At 41.9% G+C, this 16,939-nt stretch overlaps 1 protein-coding gene across 1 annotated transcript; it reads left to right on the forward strand.

Annotated features, from left to right (window-relative positions):
* The first annotated feature begins 1,545 nt into the window (after window positions 1–1,545).
* Window positions 1,546–16,133, forward strand: kcnh4a (potassium voltage-gated channel, subfamily H (eag-related), member 4a). Its single transcript, XM_058652784.1, is given in 16 exon segments — window positions 1,546–1,955; window positions 6,290–6,523; window positions 6,714–6,845; window positions 7,014–7,147; window positions 7,659–7,911; window positions 8,753–8,910; window positions 9,325–9,532; window positions 11,018–11,212; window positions 11,305–11,504; window positions 12,330–12,579; window positions 12,747–12,961; window positions 13,142–13,180; window positions 13,562–13,934; window positions 14,015–14,089; window positions 14,171–14,247; window positions 14,700–16,133. Coding segments are annotated over 16 exon segments (3,603 nt in total). The 5' UTR covers window positions 1,546–1,879; the 3' UTR covers window positions 15,684–16,133.
* Window positions 16,134–16,939: the final 806 nt, after the last annotated feature.

Below are 16,939 nucleotides of genomic sequence, written 5' to 3' on the forward strand. Positions count from 1 at the left end.
ATGCAGTACCCTCTGGTATGCGCCTAGTTGGTCAGGGGTTCATCCTACAGCAAGATAATGACCCACAACATACGTCCAAGCTGTGCCAGAACTACCTCAGGAAAAAAGAACAAGATGGTAAGCTTGAAAACATGGAGTGGCCAGCACAGTCTCCAGAGCTGGTTTGGGATGAACTGGACAGAAGAGTGAAAGCAAAGCAACCTACAAGTCCCACACATTTATGGGAACTTCTGCAACAGAGTTGGGAAGAACTTTCAGCAGAATATTTGATTTCCATTGTAGAAAGAATGCCACGAGTGTGTTCAGCTGTTATACTGCCAAAGGTGGCTACTAAATATAGAATACATTCTGGTTTATAAATTGATTCCATGATTTCTTTTTTGACCTCAATTGTTTATTTGTTCTATGCTTAAATTTCAGAGTACAATGAGACATTAAAGAAAAATTGGGGTGTTCTAAAACTTTTGACCGGTATATATATAAATATTAATCTTAATATTTAATCTTCACTATATCAGCATTTAACAGCTTCTTTAAATAGAAGCATGACATGTGGAGTTGCTTTTACATTTGAGGACATGACTCAACACGTAAACAGATGATGTTTACATGAGTAAATACTTCACTCACAAGCAACATGATGTTTGTTTTGTCACTTTTAGAAATCTGTTCTACACATTTGCTTTTCTGGCTTTTTTTTATTTATTTATTTTTTTAAATATAATTGCATTGAACACAAATCAAAGGGAAGGAAGATTGCTTTACACAGCTGTGTGATTATAGGAGCTCACTTTGCACCTGAATCCACTCCACTCATTTGAAATATGGTCGATTAACCTCAAACAGAACTACCAGGGATGCAGTAATGAGCAAATACTGCTCGGCAACATGGTTCATATACATTCTGATTTATTCTTTTCTGCCACAGCACTTAGTTTGCCTTCAGCCTATATGCATTGAAGTGTCCATGACCTTTGACCTCCATGCATGTGTGTGTGTGTGTGTGTGTTGAGTCTCTATACAGACACATAAAAGGGCTGCCCATTATCCTGTGCCATATGAGGGAGTATTTGGCTTATTTTGCACAATAAAATGCACAAAAATAACAGAAAAACAGTCACAAAATTACAATAATACAGATAAACAAATGTATAACAGTAATACATAAATAAATAGATGAGAACAAATATTCCATAAACTGACATCCCTGAATTTTAAAGAGAATTTCCCTCTGCATGGGAGATATTTTACCTTTACCCTTTTTAATAAATGTATGTGTGATCATCAGGGATCAGTTTTATTTGTTTTCTTTTTAAGCAACGGGAAAAAAAAAATCCATAAAAAAGGGTTGTGAGAAAAGGCATTATATGAGAGGAGTAGAGAGAAAAAGGAAAAGCGATAATGGATAAAGAAAAACAGTGATTTCTGACTTCTCTGGGGAGTGTGAAGTAGGAGGATGCAAGAGAGAGAGAGAGAGAGAGAGAGAGAACTAATAAATTGATAGTGTGTGGAAGAGGCAGAGGGAGGGACAGAGAGAAGCAGGGGAGTCAGGGACAGCAGGAACCATGGTGAGTGGAGTTTGAGTGTAGAAAAGCTCAGGCTTCACTTTGATACTGCAGCAGCACAGGGATACGCCGCTCCACCTGAAAGCTCCTGACTCAAAAAAAACAAACAAAAAACCCTCTGCAAGACCTTCCAGCGCCCAGACGAAATGTCAGAGGTTTCCTCTCAACGGTATCCAGGACAGTCTACACCCTGACAGAATCTTGTACAAGAGTCACAGGCGAGCCAAACGAGGTGCAGATCCACTGGTGGTTCTCTTTCATGTCATGGTGACGATTAACTGGGAACTGGTCTGTGAGAATCCGTAGCCTCCAAGATGCCTGTGATGAAAGGCCTCCTCGCTCCACAAAACACCTTCTTGGACAGCATTGCGAACCACTTCGATGGCACTCGTGAGTATATTTTGGAGATTTATGATGTGAATATGAAGAAAAATGTTTATTTTAATTGCTCATTTTAATTGCCTCTATACTATAGGGATGACTTTAACTACCATGGCATATCTTCCCATTTAATGGATATCTAGTGCAATACATGCAGGGTAAACATACATATCATTTCTTTTTACTGATTTGACCATTTTTGATTGATCCTGCAAGTGTTTTGACTGGATGTGCATGTCATTTTTTTGTATTTCTCACATTCTCAGATGACTAAAATCCAGATCATTCTGCTGCTGTTGAATTATTTCAAACTTTTGTTGAGGGACATAATCAGGAAATTAAAACTATGGTTTCATTTCAACTTCTAGGACATTTTGCCTGCAGCGTTTTATTCGTTATCTCGTTCTGGACTCTGCCCGACAAATTAGCCCAACCAGTGATTCAATTTAATGTGCACCAGCATTTTAAACATGATATACATAAAAGTAGGATAATGTGACATAGCAAGAAGAGGCGATAAACACAGCAAAACAAGAGGAACTACTCAAATAAAAAGGGTTTTTTTTCAACTTCCACAGTTATTTGTTATCTACATTTTTATGGCATTAACTCCCTGGCAATCAAATGGTTGATGGCCTTGTAGAATTGTTCCAGCTGGTTATTTTTTGTTGTTCTAGTGATATTTGTTGTGTTGGAAGATCCAGCCATCAGGGTCCAATTATGAGCCAGTGAGTTATGATAGAAAAACCACTAGAAAGAACTAGAAAAGGAGACGGACAGTGCAGTTCATTAAAACCGAGGAGCTACTTGTCGCGCTGCATGTGCTGTTTTCCATGTATTCTTCAATCAAAGTCATTTTTCCTTCAGAGAGAAGCAATGAATGAAAGCCTTCAACAGCAAAGTCGTGGCTGCACAAGCAGCACTCATGGTTTGTCTCGTGTGATCATTAAAAATACAACATTCACAGTTCTGTTTTCACAGCAGGATGTAAGATGCGGTATATGTTGGCACTTTCTGTGGCCTTAACTTGAGGCAGCAGAGGTGCAATGAGGAGGAAGGTCTATGCAAACGAGGCAACAGAGGTGTCAACGTTGTGATGAAAACTGGTTATTTGAAGCAGCTGGAGATAGGACTGGGGGTTTTTCAGTGTGTGCTAACACGTTCATGAAAAAATACTGACAGACATGTGCAGCTGTGGTGGTATTATGTTGCTTTTATGGCTGCATAGAGACTTAAAATGACACCTTTTTATTTTATATAACATTATTGTCTTTCTTTCTTCCCAGCTTTTGCTTGTTTGTGATGCTCAACTCTCTCGTGACAATGTCATTTTGTTGAGAATTGAATCTCTTTGTGAGCCTTTTTTTTCTTCTTCTTCTTCTTCTTCTTTTAATCTTTTGCCGCAATTGTTTCCAACAATGAGACGAGATCTGGCGCGTTTGACTCCACGCCCTCCTACATAAAGCACACTGCACCTGGATTACGTGGATGCAACACAGCAGATGCACCTGTCACAGACCACATGACCATAACAGTTATTTACCCTCACAATTAGACTGCGGCCGCTGATTTGTTTTCATGTTCTTTACTCTGACAAATATTCAGCAAATCACTTTGTATGTTTTCAGTAAATTGCTGTGTCCTAGATGTACTTTCACGGCAGACGATTTAATCATTTATAAAAGCAATTACTGTAAATTGGCGGCTGTTTACTGTAACTCCACAGTTAGGCCATATATTATATGACTGATTTCGCAGTATTTTCTAGTTTAAATACCACATTTTACTGTAACTCACGGAAGTCATGCTTTACAGTATAATTTTTTTTATATGAGGACCAAGTTTTTAAAGATGATAAACTATAATGAGTCAATTCACAATAGCAATAGTGGCAAAAGCAAATTTGTGCATGACAGTAATAACAATAATAATAATAGTTATTATTGTCAAAAGAAATACTCTTCTTGAAAATCAGGTCCACAGTACATCTATTTGGTAAACAGATCATCTTTATTTGATGATGCATGTTTTATTTCATTTCATAAGAAAAGCGAATTCTGCATATCCAGTCTCTTGAAATAATGCTGTCATATAATAGTATTTTACTGTATTAAAAAAATAATATCACTTTTCCTATAAAGGCCACACATTACACAGTCATTTCACAATAAATATTTTGAATATTTCAGTCTTTAAGTCAGCTTTGAATATGAATATCTTTCTCTCTCGACATATTGGATGGTGTGACAGAGCGTGTGCATCTGTCCATCACAACTTCACAAGTTGACAAATTCACCATGTGATAACACTATCTCCATCTGTAGCTCACTATTACACACACACACTAACTCATGTCCTTTTTCCACATCACTACCATGGCTTTACACACACACACACACACACACACACATTTGTACACTAAAATAGCAAGCGAGCCGATTGACAGAGTCGCTGAGTGGGAGGTGAAGGGACTCGAGGTGGTTTCGGAGCATTGGTCTTAAGCGCTGCCCTGGACGTGTCTCACTGCAAGGCTCTCATTTATTTCTCTATGTGCAGGAGAAATAATGAATAATACAGATATTACCCCCCACCCACCCCTGATACTCACATGACCATGATATGTGAGCAGGAAAAATGAATGATAATAAATTATGCAAAGGCAGCTAGTGTTGATCAAATATCACTGGGTTCGTGGCCCTTCATTTGAAATGTGAATAAATTGCCTCAATTATTCATTTAATTGGTTGCCTGCTTCACATACAGTGTATAGGTAATTGCTGAGCATATTTCTACTTTCACAGTTAAATTGCTTCAGTGCCAAGCATGAGCTTTTATTTTTCATATTAACTTTCTTATGCCTTATGTGTTAGAGTGGATGTTTAAACCGTGTTCTTCTCTTCTTCACATACTCTGTCTTTGGTAATTAGCTATAATCATCATTTTTAAGTGATTGCAATTAAAGGAAAAGGAAGGAAACCCAGTGCAGCAACAGAAATTACAGTTCCTCTGTGACACACCATGTGTTCTATTTTTAGACGCGAGCATTTACCAACAAAGGTATAGATTCGAGTAAGTTTCACAGTCAGTCAGACAAACGCTGATACCCGAACAACATTGTTCATATCGTGAAAATGAAGTGGAAAAGTTGGGACTTAAATTGAACATAATTCACCGAAAATCTGGCTTGAATTCCTGATGATTATGCGTGAGACAGGAATATGACTTGATGAGAAGGTCAAGGTGTTTCAGTTCTTTCATATCCACTGAATCCTCTAAATAAAGACTCTAATACTGATATTGCCGTTCCTTTATTGGCGGAGAAATTGTGTTTTTCAGAGGGCAGGCTGTCTTGGTAACCTCAGACATACAAACCGCAGCATTGCCATATGTTTTAGCTTCTTTTCCTGCACAAATTGCTATGGCAACAACAGCGCAGAAAGGTCTTAATTTAGTTTCTTCCAAGACTTACTGTACACACATCAGGAAAAACATATCCACACGTTACTGATTGCATATCTTTGCCTCTGAAACCCAAAATAACAACATCAAAAAAAAGCCTCACATAAAATCTTCCACGAATGACATCATCTGAACAAATCAGTCCGTGCTTCAGGTGCAGCACAAAGCATCGCTCATTAAAACTCACTGCAGCACAGATGTCCAACATTGTCCAATGAGCCTTTTCATCGTCGTAGGGTTTCGCAGCTCAGTTAAACAAACATTTATTGTGTTTGGAGAAATGTCATCTGCTCGCTGAATGAATTACTGAAAGGAGACACCATTCAGTAAAAAAAAAGCAGGGATGCATTAGTGAGTGGATGACAGTGAAATCTGACTAATTCCCTTCATGTATGGCCTCACATTATTTAGTAGCTTTTATACACCAGTAGCAGTGTAAAAGGAATGGTTTGATAAAGGAAGAATACTCTCTCTGTGTGTGCACACTTTCATACTTCTATTAATGTCAGGCTTCGCCCACCGTTTTCTCAGGTAAGTTATTTTTCGATCCACTTTTCAGTCAGCTCTTCTTGTGTTTTTTTTTTGTTTCTATTTGACTATTCAGTGATTTACTGACTAAGAAATGCATCTTGTTCTGCTTCACCACCCACACTTCCTGCCCTCGAGTGACTCGTCAGTGTTCTGGCAGAAAACAACAATACTCAGTTGTTTTGTCGTTCATCTTCAAACATCTGTCTGAATGTTATTTCACAAAGATCGCGCCTTTGTCGCTGTTGTTTTGTCTGACTGTTTTATATGCGAGACCTTTTTATCGGTGTTGTGTTAAATCATGTGGGGAAAATTGTTGACAACTAACTAAGACGTTGTTCTCATTGTCTTTGCAGACAGTAACTTCCTACTGGGAAATGCTCAGGGTCGCTATGGTTACCCCATCGTGTACTGCTCTGACGGGTTCTGTGAGCTGACCGGCTTTGTTCGGACTGAGGTGATGCAGAAAACATGCACCTGCAGCTTCCTCCACGGGGCCGAGACCAGTGACAGTGCGGTCCAACAGGTGGACAAAGCTCTGGAGGGACAGCAGGAGTACCAGGGAGAAGTCTGCTTCTACAGGAAGAACGGTGAGCATTCATGCGCTCATCCAGGAATACAGATTTTGCTTTTGATATCATCAATTGAATACATTTCTATGGCCTTTCCTTCATTGTTCCCACAATGTTAGTTAGTTAGTAGAAACACAATCATCATTTCTGCGGAGAACTCCCTCGCAGTATTATTTGGTGATCACTTATAACTTTTTAATATCCACAGGAAATCCATTTTGGTGCCTCCTGGATATCGTGCCGATTAAAAACGAGAGAGGTGAAGTGGTGCTGTTCCTGTTGTCCTTTAAAGACATCAGTGAATCATATGGGGAAAGCTGTCACTACAACCACGGCGATGGTGAGAGGCCTGTCTGCATGCATGGATGTCTAAAGCAATGCTATGTAACTTATGTAACTAACTGCTGTTAGTTGAGAAGACGTCGACTTCAAAGTATCATCAGCTTTATGCACTGAAACGTTAAATAGGGCAGGATTAACGTTTAATCCTTGTGTTTTCTGCACACAGGTTTGCCACAGGCTGCGTATCAGAGCAGGAAAATCAACCAGTCTCACTTCACCCAAGCTCGAGAGCGAGGGAGGACAGTTCTGCACCACCTGACCAACCTGTTCACCAAGAGGGGCAAGAGGAAACTGACCGAGGTGAGAGCAAAGACTCGAATTTATAGTCTTTGTACATGAGGGAGGGGCATTTTGCCGGAGCTTAATTCACTCTTTGGGACTATATTATTTTAAATTGTCTAGTTTGATCAAAAAGCTCTATTTTGTATTATAAGACCATCTTCAAACCCCTGCTGTGAACAATTCAATTTAAGCATCTTCACAGCTAAAATAATAATGATAATATGATGAACGTTTGATGGTATTGGCAGGTTTACAATCCACCCGCAGTGTTTCAAGCTGAGCTTATTACTGTACTGACACGGCCTTGATAGACACTGAGGAAAATGAATACTTTTTCATACAACTCATCATTTCTGAGGATTTAAGGCAGTCGTATCTGTCATCCAGGCACTACAGGTACTTAAGTCTCAGACGGTTCATCAAACAACTGAGTCAACCATTTTGTCACCGCACAAAAGTGTCAGGGAGGTTAACAACACCATGGTCTTCCGCAGAGTTAATTGTCTCCTTGTAAATGGTCCCTTTTCAGAGTGTGTTCCAGAAACCGTCCCTGCCCGAGTACAAGGTGGCGGCGGTGAAGAAGTCACGCTTCATCCTGCTGCACTACAGCGTCTCCAAGGCCTTGTGGGATTGGCTAATTCTGCTGGCGACCTTCTATGTCGCCGTCACCGTGCCTTACGACGTCTGCTTCGCCAGTCACAGCGAGAACGTGGACCATCAGTCACCTGTCGGTCACAGCACTTTAGGCAGTGACATAGCAGTGGAGATGCTCTTCATACTCGGTACGATGCATTTGTATGTTATTAAATCAATCTTCGACGTAAAATGTGCCATTAAATGAACCTTTTAACCAATTCAAAGCAACATCTAGTCACAGGCGGTTCGCTCCTGATAGAAGGCAAATGTAGACTTAACTTCTTCCAGTGACATAATTGGTAGCTTCAAGCACTATAATTTTAATGTAACATCTTCTACAGTGATTGCATGCTCTGCACACGCTGACCTTTATGTTACAGCATCTCGAGCGGCACTATGAAGCGACAACAATGTTTTGTTTATATTGAAAACAGACATATTTCCCAGTACAGCTGCAGTGGTTACCCTGGCGATAGCTGACACACACATCACCTACCTTTACTCACCTACGCAGGGTGTCTCTGTTGCCCCAGGTTACGGATCATAATCAGATTTCTCCCACTTCGTCTCACTTTCCCTGTAAAAGAAGTGTGATAGCACATCTGTCATCGGGCTCTGTGACTTCATCTTTCGCGTCACACATTTATCCGGGGAAAGTGGTATTTGTTCCGGCGGCAACGGCGTCAGATGGAGGCCACGGCACCGTTGCGCTTGTAAAGCCACAAAGAAGCGCCTGTGAAAAGTTTCAGAAGTGAATTTGACTGCTCAGAGCCCGTTTTGGATGCAGATACAAAATAACATCAGATTGTATTTGTTCACAATGTCCACACAGAGCCAGAATAATAAAAGCAAAATAATGAAAACTCAACCCAAAATCACACACTGCATGTGTAAGTCAACGGGTGCATGTCATATTAGTCGGGAATCAATTGTGGTATTTCTTAGTTGTTATGTATAATTCCATGATTTTTTGTTTTCACTGCTCAGATATCATCCTGAATTTCCGTACCACCTATGTAAGCCAGTCGGGCCAGGTAGTGTACGACGCCCGGTCAATCTACCTCCATTACTGCACCACGTGGTTCTTCGTGGATCTGATCGCAGCTTTGCCTTTCGACCTTCTCTACGCTTTCAACATCACTGTGGTAAGAGTCTATGTGGAGGCACAGTTTGCTCCTGGGAGTCTCTACTTTTTCTCTCCTGCCAACTTTGACACTGACGTTAACACAACTGTAATTCTCTCACAAAGCGCTGGGGCGGAGGTGATTATTCCTCGACAGTCGTCCACCCTTCTCCAAGCATAGTTCAGGGTGGCAAAACACACATTCTGGCTGGTTTGTCAGTTTGAGCTGTTGCAATAACACGGTGGTGCAAGCCTTGGCTAAAAGTGCATATAAAATGCTTATTCTACGTTATCGGTAGTGTAGTATCTGTTGATAAACCTTCCTGAATGTCACACAGTGGACTTTTAACATTGCTTTTTAACATCTGACCTTAAAAGAAAAATGGACACTGATACATCCATGAACGGGCTCGCCTCTCTCCCTGTCTTTACGCAGACCTCGCTCGTGCACTTGCTGAAGACGGTGCGTCTGCTGCGTCTGCTGCGCCTGCTACAGAAATTGGATCGCTACTCCCAGTACAGCGCTGTCGTCCTGACCCTGCTCATGTCTGTGTTTGCTCTGCTGGCTCACTGGATGGCCTGTGTCTGGTACGTGATTGGACGCAAGGAGATAGAGAGCAGTGACCCTGTCACCTGGGATATAGGTGAGCGCACTGTTCACAGGTCTATGTTTGACAGCTCTCACACCAAAGGTATTGTGTTCTTCTTCTGCTTATTTAGCTTTGCTAACCTGAACTCAAACCTACAGCCTCATACTCATACTGACTGCCACTGTATGTCAGGCACTTTATCTCGCAATTGTCATTGCACTATTTTATTTATCGCAGTGACGTGCACAGACATGTGGAAGGGCAGGGGCGAAAATTAAAAGGGAACCTACTACACACTTGTGGTGCAGGCGCCACTAGTATATAATTTCCCACATTCTTACACAGGTATGGTCTACAGGAAAATCCTATACAGCATGGCATCAATTCAATTAAATTCAATTTTATTTGTATAGCGCCAAATCATAACATACATTATCTCAAGGCACTGTACAAAGACAACATCAAGGAGAGCAGACAAACCCAACAGTTCACACAATGCGCAAACACTAGGCGTCAGTGGAGAGAAAAAAACTCCCTTTTAACAGAGGAAGAAATCTCTGAGAGAACCAGACTCAGAGATGTGCAGCCATCTGCCTCGACCGGTTGGGGTGAAAGGAAAAATGGGGGAAAGAGGAGATGAGGTAAAGACAGAAAGAGAGAGACCAGGAGCAGATACACAACAACTGTATCAAGTTACAAGTTTGTACAGGACAGTTCTAAGTCAGTGATGACATGTTTTTAGAAATACAATGTAATTTATATAAGCAGCATGGTGATGATATCTATGAAAGTAATAGCCTCGAAAGCTGGATCTGGATCCTGCAACCTGCAAGATGAGGACACAGAGAGAGAGAGAGGAATGGAAGGAAAGACACAAACTAGTCATACTCATACCCTGAGTGTGAGAGAGGGAGTGTGCGTGCACCACAGGAAATTCCCCCAGCAGTCTAGATCTATATCACTTTCTATCACTGATATGAACATTTTTTTCTATACAGCACTGAATGTCATTTTCTCCAAGGATATAGGCCATGTAGGGGCAGTAGGGAACTTCATAACAGCATCCTTTTTGATTGGAAGGATACCCATAGGAGACAAGCATCGTATAGGCCACTGCATCACTTTTCTCCACTCGAAAGGCACTCCTTTAGAAACAATCAATTTTTTTAAATGTATATTTGCTTTAGAGGCCACATATGACTAACAACCAGTTGAGCACTTCCTCATGTTTTTACCACCATATATATATATATATATATATATATATATATATGTATAAACAATACATTTTAACCTTTTTTTATAGTTTCCCCTGGCAAACCCCAGTGAGCTCGCTATGCACATCTGCAGTCATGCTTGAATGCCTGAATGCCGCAACATTATTTTAATATCTAGCTAATATCTAGCCTTCCCTTCTCACAGGAAGTGTAGGTCACAGAGCTATTCCATTATATCACCAGTCATGAATTATACAAGTGCATTTTATCACCCACCATCGAATCAGCTAAGCTCCAACTATCTCCTGACCTCATCCAACAGGCTGGCTTCAGGAGCTGGGAAAGCGTCTGGATACGCCGTTCATCAACAGCACCACGGGTGGTCCCTCCTTGCCCAGCGCCTACATCGCCTCTCTTTATTTCACCCTCAGTAGCCTTACCAGTGTTGGGTTTGGCAACGTGTGTGCCAATACGGACGCAGAGAAAATCTTCTCCATCTGCATCATGCTCATGGGCGGTGAGTTCCCCAGTGATCACGTGCAATTCACAGGATTGTGTTATATGTGCTGAGAGTACCATAACCTTAAACCTGCTCCCCACGACCCTCAGCCCTGATGCATGCAGTCGTCTTCGGCAACGTGACGGCCATCATCCAGCGCATGTACTCACGCCGCTCACTCTATCACACCCGCATGAAGGATCTCAAAGACTTCATCCGCGTGCATCGGCTGCCTCAGCAGCTGAAGCAGAGGATGGTGGAGTACTTTCAGGCCACCTGGTCGGTCAACAATGGCATCAACGCCAATGAGGTGAGAGACGAGTCGGCATATGTGACTCATTTGCTAAAGGTTACCATTGCACGGGATGTCATCAAATGGCGAGCCCAAATGTCTGCCACATTCAAACCATTTCAAATGAGTTCAAACAGTGGTTATTAAGCCTATCTGCACTACATAACCCTCCCACTACATCATACAAATAGTGTTCCATTGTTGGTGTTCATTAGGACCAAACAGAGGCTGAATAACACCATCAACAACAGATAAATGAAGTTGCACACTGCAGTTTTAAGTTTGTAACATTATTTTTTTATAACTTGTTGAATGTGTGGGCTGCCTGCAGAATGAATTTCTTTTCTTCTCCACAAGGTAGAAAGTACATTTTGTGTGGGCGCTCGTTTCCAGATTCAGAAAATGTCATCCTTAAAATGTGGGTCACCTTCTAATTCTCTGGAGTCTTATTCCACTTCTTTAAGTAGACGGCACACGGTCGCAAATAGAACATCAGTAACAATGCCAGAACCGGTCTAGAAGCAAGTACCCTCTAATTATAAGAGTAGGAGTTGAAATATAGAGAATACTCATTAACACCCTCGCCATCACCATCTGATAATTAATTCACTGTTGAAGGTAACAGACACAGCGTCTGCTTTCTGAGAACATGCTGGCTTTAACACCTCATGTCTGATTTTACTTAGCAGCTTGACACAACATGTGACTGCTTCAACTCCTCAACTCATTTTCTTTTGCGTTGGGAGTAGTGGAGGAAGTATGAAAGTATTCAGTGGACCCGCCGGACACAGTCAAAAGCAGTGCAGTGGTCGATGTCTTAACTGAGCATGCTTTGTGTTTTAGTTGCTGCACGACTTCCCCGATGAACTGCGAGCCGACATTGCCATGCATCTGAACAAAGACATCCTGCAGCTGCCTGTGTTTGAGCGGGCCAGCAGAGGGTGTCTGCGCTCCCTCTCCCTGCACATTAAGACCTCCTTCTGTGCACCGGGAGAATACCTCATACGCCACGGAGACGCTCTACAGGCCAACTATTTTGTCTGTTCAGGTTCTCTGGAGGTTCTCAAAGACAACACAGTCATAGCCATCCTAGGTCAGTGTACACTGTCCCCTCTCACTCACTCAGTGTAACACAATTCAAGGTGGTTGAACTTAGATGATGTGCTATTTGAGCTTTATTTCATGTAAGTGTTCATTGCTTATTTTAGCTGCCTTGTCCCGCTGCTGTAACCGTTCATGTTCGACCCACAATCTCTGCAGGCAAAGGTGACCTCATCGGGGCCGATCTCCCTGAACAAGACGAGGTGATAAAGACCAACGCTGATGTTAAAGCGCTGACCTACTGTGATCTGCAGCACATCAGTGTCAGAGCTTTAAGGGAGGTCCTCAGTCTGTACCCAGAGTACGGAAGCCGCTTCAGCGCTGACATCCACCACAATCTCACCTATAACTTGAGGGAGGGCAGTGAAACAGATGTAAGACTTACTGTTCTGCAACGGGTTCACACATACATGCAGTGAAAAACATTATAGCCATGGACATTTCAATGTACTGATATTCAAGGCCTTTTTTTCCACTCTAAATGAATGCCTGTACTTTATGACCATGTACAGAATGTCCTTGTAATCTATTATTTATCTCTTAAAAATCTCTAGGGAACAAACCGGTTTCCATGGACTCCCAGACTCTCTCAGGTTTGTGCGCCTTAATCGGGTAATTACTTTAGCAACCTGGTAATCAGCTAAAGTGTTTGTCTGATTTGGTGAAAACTCTACCTGTGCGGTTGCCATGTTAAATGTTGGAAAGTGAACTTAAGATAAAGATGGATGGGTAAAATCTAGACTTATTATTTTTAACTAACTAGAGACATTTTGCCCTGACCTTGCTGCTGGCTTGCTTGCATGCTGATATAAAAGAGGTAGAAACAAAGGACAGCAGAATATAAAATGTACTTATCTATGTAGGCTGAAGCTGTTGATTGTCACTCATATTTTATTTAGTACCTGCACATATCTGCTATTTTACTATTGTACAGTGATATAATGGGTATGTGTACGACTTTCATTTCTCCTCAGGGACATGTTTCTTTGGACCATAAATTACCTTATATCATCGAGGCAGACGATGCAGTGCACGAAGAAGACATGAGACACTCTCAGCAGAAGAAAGTGCCTCTACTGCAGAGAATGGGCAGCCCTGTTCATCAGCCCCGCCTCAGCACCCTGTTGGAGGAGGAGCTTCGCCACATAAACCCACTCCGCCTCTGTAGGTCACCTGTTCAAGGCAGCAGAGGCCGAAGCCCCTCTCCGCAGAGGTTCACCGAGGAGCTGTCTCTGTCTCCTTTGCCCAGTCTTACCACCGACACGGACTTTAACCATCGACCCGCCAAGCTGCTCATGCCATCCCTGCCTTGTGTTAGTCCACTCAACCTTAGCCCCAGGTAAGCCTGTTCATCCTACTTCATCCAATTCTGCAAATCCATTTTTATGTGTTTAAAATTATATAACATCAATTTGTGCCATTGCTAGGGTTGTGGATTGAGGACAATGGTCGCACTTTCCAGTTTAATGTGGAGCAGAGCGAAACCAAGACTAATGTAACAGGTAAAGTCTTTATGGGTTCTTCTAATTTTGGTGTTAGATCGTTTATTATGTTGTTCATACTGCGTGTTCCTTCTCTTTCAGAGCGGTTACAAGTGAGTGCTAACCTGCTTTTAGAAACAGAGGAAGTGAGACAAAACATAAGCAAGCTGAACAAAGAGGTATGGTGAAAAATAGACAAGCATAATGACACGAAAACAGTGGAAACTTAAATGAACTGGCATATACTTAATGGATATTGAATCAGTTGCAACTTGTAGATTTCTTGAAGATGTTTCACCTCTCGTCCAAAAGACAAATTGAAGAAGCCTCTTGGAATAGGAGTAAGCATCTTCAAGAAATGTCCAAGTCCAGCTGGTATTGAGTCCATCTATTGACTTTTTTTCTCTTATTGACATATCTATCTATACAGTAGCCCAGTAACATGCTCTGCTTTTTGGTCTGCCTATAAACATGTAAAGCTATAAAGCTGTAAAGTTATATAAGCATTATACTTTACAAGACTTTGGAAATGTACTTTAGGAAGTGACCATAATTCTGTTTTAACTGTAGGTGGTACTGTTTATTTTCACTGAGGAATTGAGGACAACTTTCTTTTTCTTCTACTTCTAAGGTGAATAACCTGAACCAAGATGTATCCAACCTTGCCAAGGAGCTGCATGACATAATGCATTACCTACAGTCTCATATGACCATGCTTCATTATGCCCCTCCGGTTTCCTCGTATACCTATGGATTACAGATGGCTCCCACACCTAACGTGACCGCTGCCAGTGACTGGCAGACACACGTCCCTTTAAATATAGCCACTGGGCTGCACCTCCACCATGAAGCAATCAGCCACCCTGCCAGAAATGTGTTAGGCTGCACTGGGACTCCCTCCCATGGCAGAAGTCCCACCATGTTGCACACTTCAAGCCCTGCTTCATCGTGTTTACACTTGTGCTGTTCTGACAGAGAAGGGCCCACAGCTCACAGGCTACAGAGCCAGTGTGCCCCCTTCCAAAGCTCCATAGCAGCCCCAAGCTCTCCTTACATGACCCACTCTCTTGATCGAGGAGGTTCATCCCTGTTGGGCCTCAGTTCTGCCTTCAGCAGCTTCCCTGTGGTTTGTCAGGCCCAGCGGGGGAACTACAATGCCTCTATTCCTACAATGAGCAACTCTCTTCCCATATGTTCTCCGGTAAATTCAGGTTTCACATATCCTTCTCTGTGTGTCCAAACCAACACTGACGCCACACTTAATCAGACCAGGTCTCAGACACCCATCCATACCTCCATCACTCCCACCAGCAAGCCACAGTATCACACTGCCTTCAGCTCTCTTAGCCCCTCAGGAGGTCACACATCAATATGCACAGGACACATCCTGGGCCAACAGAGCTCTGTCAATAGTCCTGGGCAGAATGACCCATTAGGATCCAACTCTTTCCACCACACTCACGACATCACATGTTCTCTGCTGGGTCAGGCAGCAAACAGAGGCTCCAGAGCTTCACTGTATCAAGAGAGGACAGACGATGCAGGAGAGTCACAGGGAAAGAGCAGCATTACTCCAACCCCAGAAGTTCAACCACCTCCTGCAGCCGCATACTGATCATCAGGGTCTTGTTTTGTTATTATTATTTGCTGATAATGGTGTAAAATTTTAATTTATTAATAAGTCTAAATGCATGAATTGTTGAAGCACTACAAGTAAATAAAATGTTTTTTACTTTATTAATGATTCTACTTATAGATTCTATGTATATGATTACAGCTTTATTTGTGAATGAGTTTTGGTTGTAATTACTTGAAGGTCTACGGTGATCAGAACAGGGGGACAATTATTAACAGGTCACTCACCACTTTCTTTTTAACATTAAGTTGCATTTATGCATTTTGACGGACATTAGTGCATAGTCACCACTGCAATAACAATTATTATACCAGTAGAGAATGTGGGCTTGACATGCAACATGTGGGTATGCAGCACCACTTAGTGGTGACAGGTGGTTACAGAAGCTACAGCTGTTATTTCATCACACTGAGCACAGTGTTCATTTCAGAACGCTGTTTTCCCTATTTTGATTTTTTGTGTTAGTTTTTGTTTTTTAATGTTAAACTTAATAAAAATACATCTAACGTCTAAAAGCCATCTGCGGTGCTTTCTGCTGCTGTCTGCCAAAGCTCTCCCCATAAAGCACAAATGCACAGGGGAACCAAACAACCTTTCAAATTATTTATTTTTGCACACGCAATTAGTGATAGTGAAATTTCCCTCTGCGTTTAACCCATCCTTTTTAGACCCTTCAGTTACAAGCCCAAAGGAATTGGGCTTGAAACTGAAGGGTCTGTTCATGGGCTGCCCAACAGACTAATTCCATCCCCATCAGGTTTTTATTATCGCTTTTGACTTGACTTGATGTGTGTTTAAGAGCCCCCCCCCCCCATAACACACATGTTGTGGCCCAAATTAGTGGCTATTTAATTATTTAAACTTTTTAAGAAAAGAGCGAGAGTGTGTTTCTTTAACAGCCTGTATCAACAAAATAGTGTAAGCACATTCTGAAGAAGCTCCTTTCTAGTGCATGAAGACTGCTGTAGATGCACTTAAGCTGTGTTTCCACCGAGTGGAGTGCTTCAGTATGGTATGTATTACCGTTTCATTTTCGGTACCTTTCCTTTGGGGGAGGTAATGGTACGGTATGGGTAGAGCCAGATCCATGACAGTCAGCTGATTGGACAACAAAAAAGCGTCACTCCCTTGTGAGCGGTCTGTCTTCAACGCCTGCAGTATATTCTCATACAAAGCTTGACGTCTTGTTGAGACAAACAGCCACAAACCGAGCAGAAAAAAACAACACTACCATG

The sequence above is a fragment of the Solea solea genome, chromosome 16 (assembly GCF_958295425.1).
Source record: "Solea solea chromosome 16, fSolSol10.1, whole genome shotgun sequence".
Classification (NCBI taxonomy): domain Eukaryota; kingdom Metazoa; phylum Chordata; class Actinopteri; order Pleuronectiformes; family Soleidae; genus Solea; species Solea solea.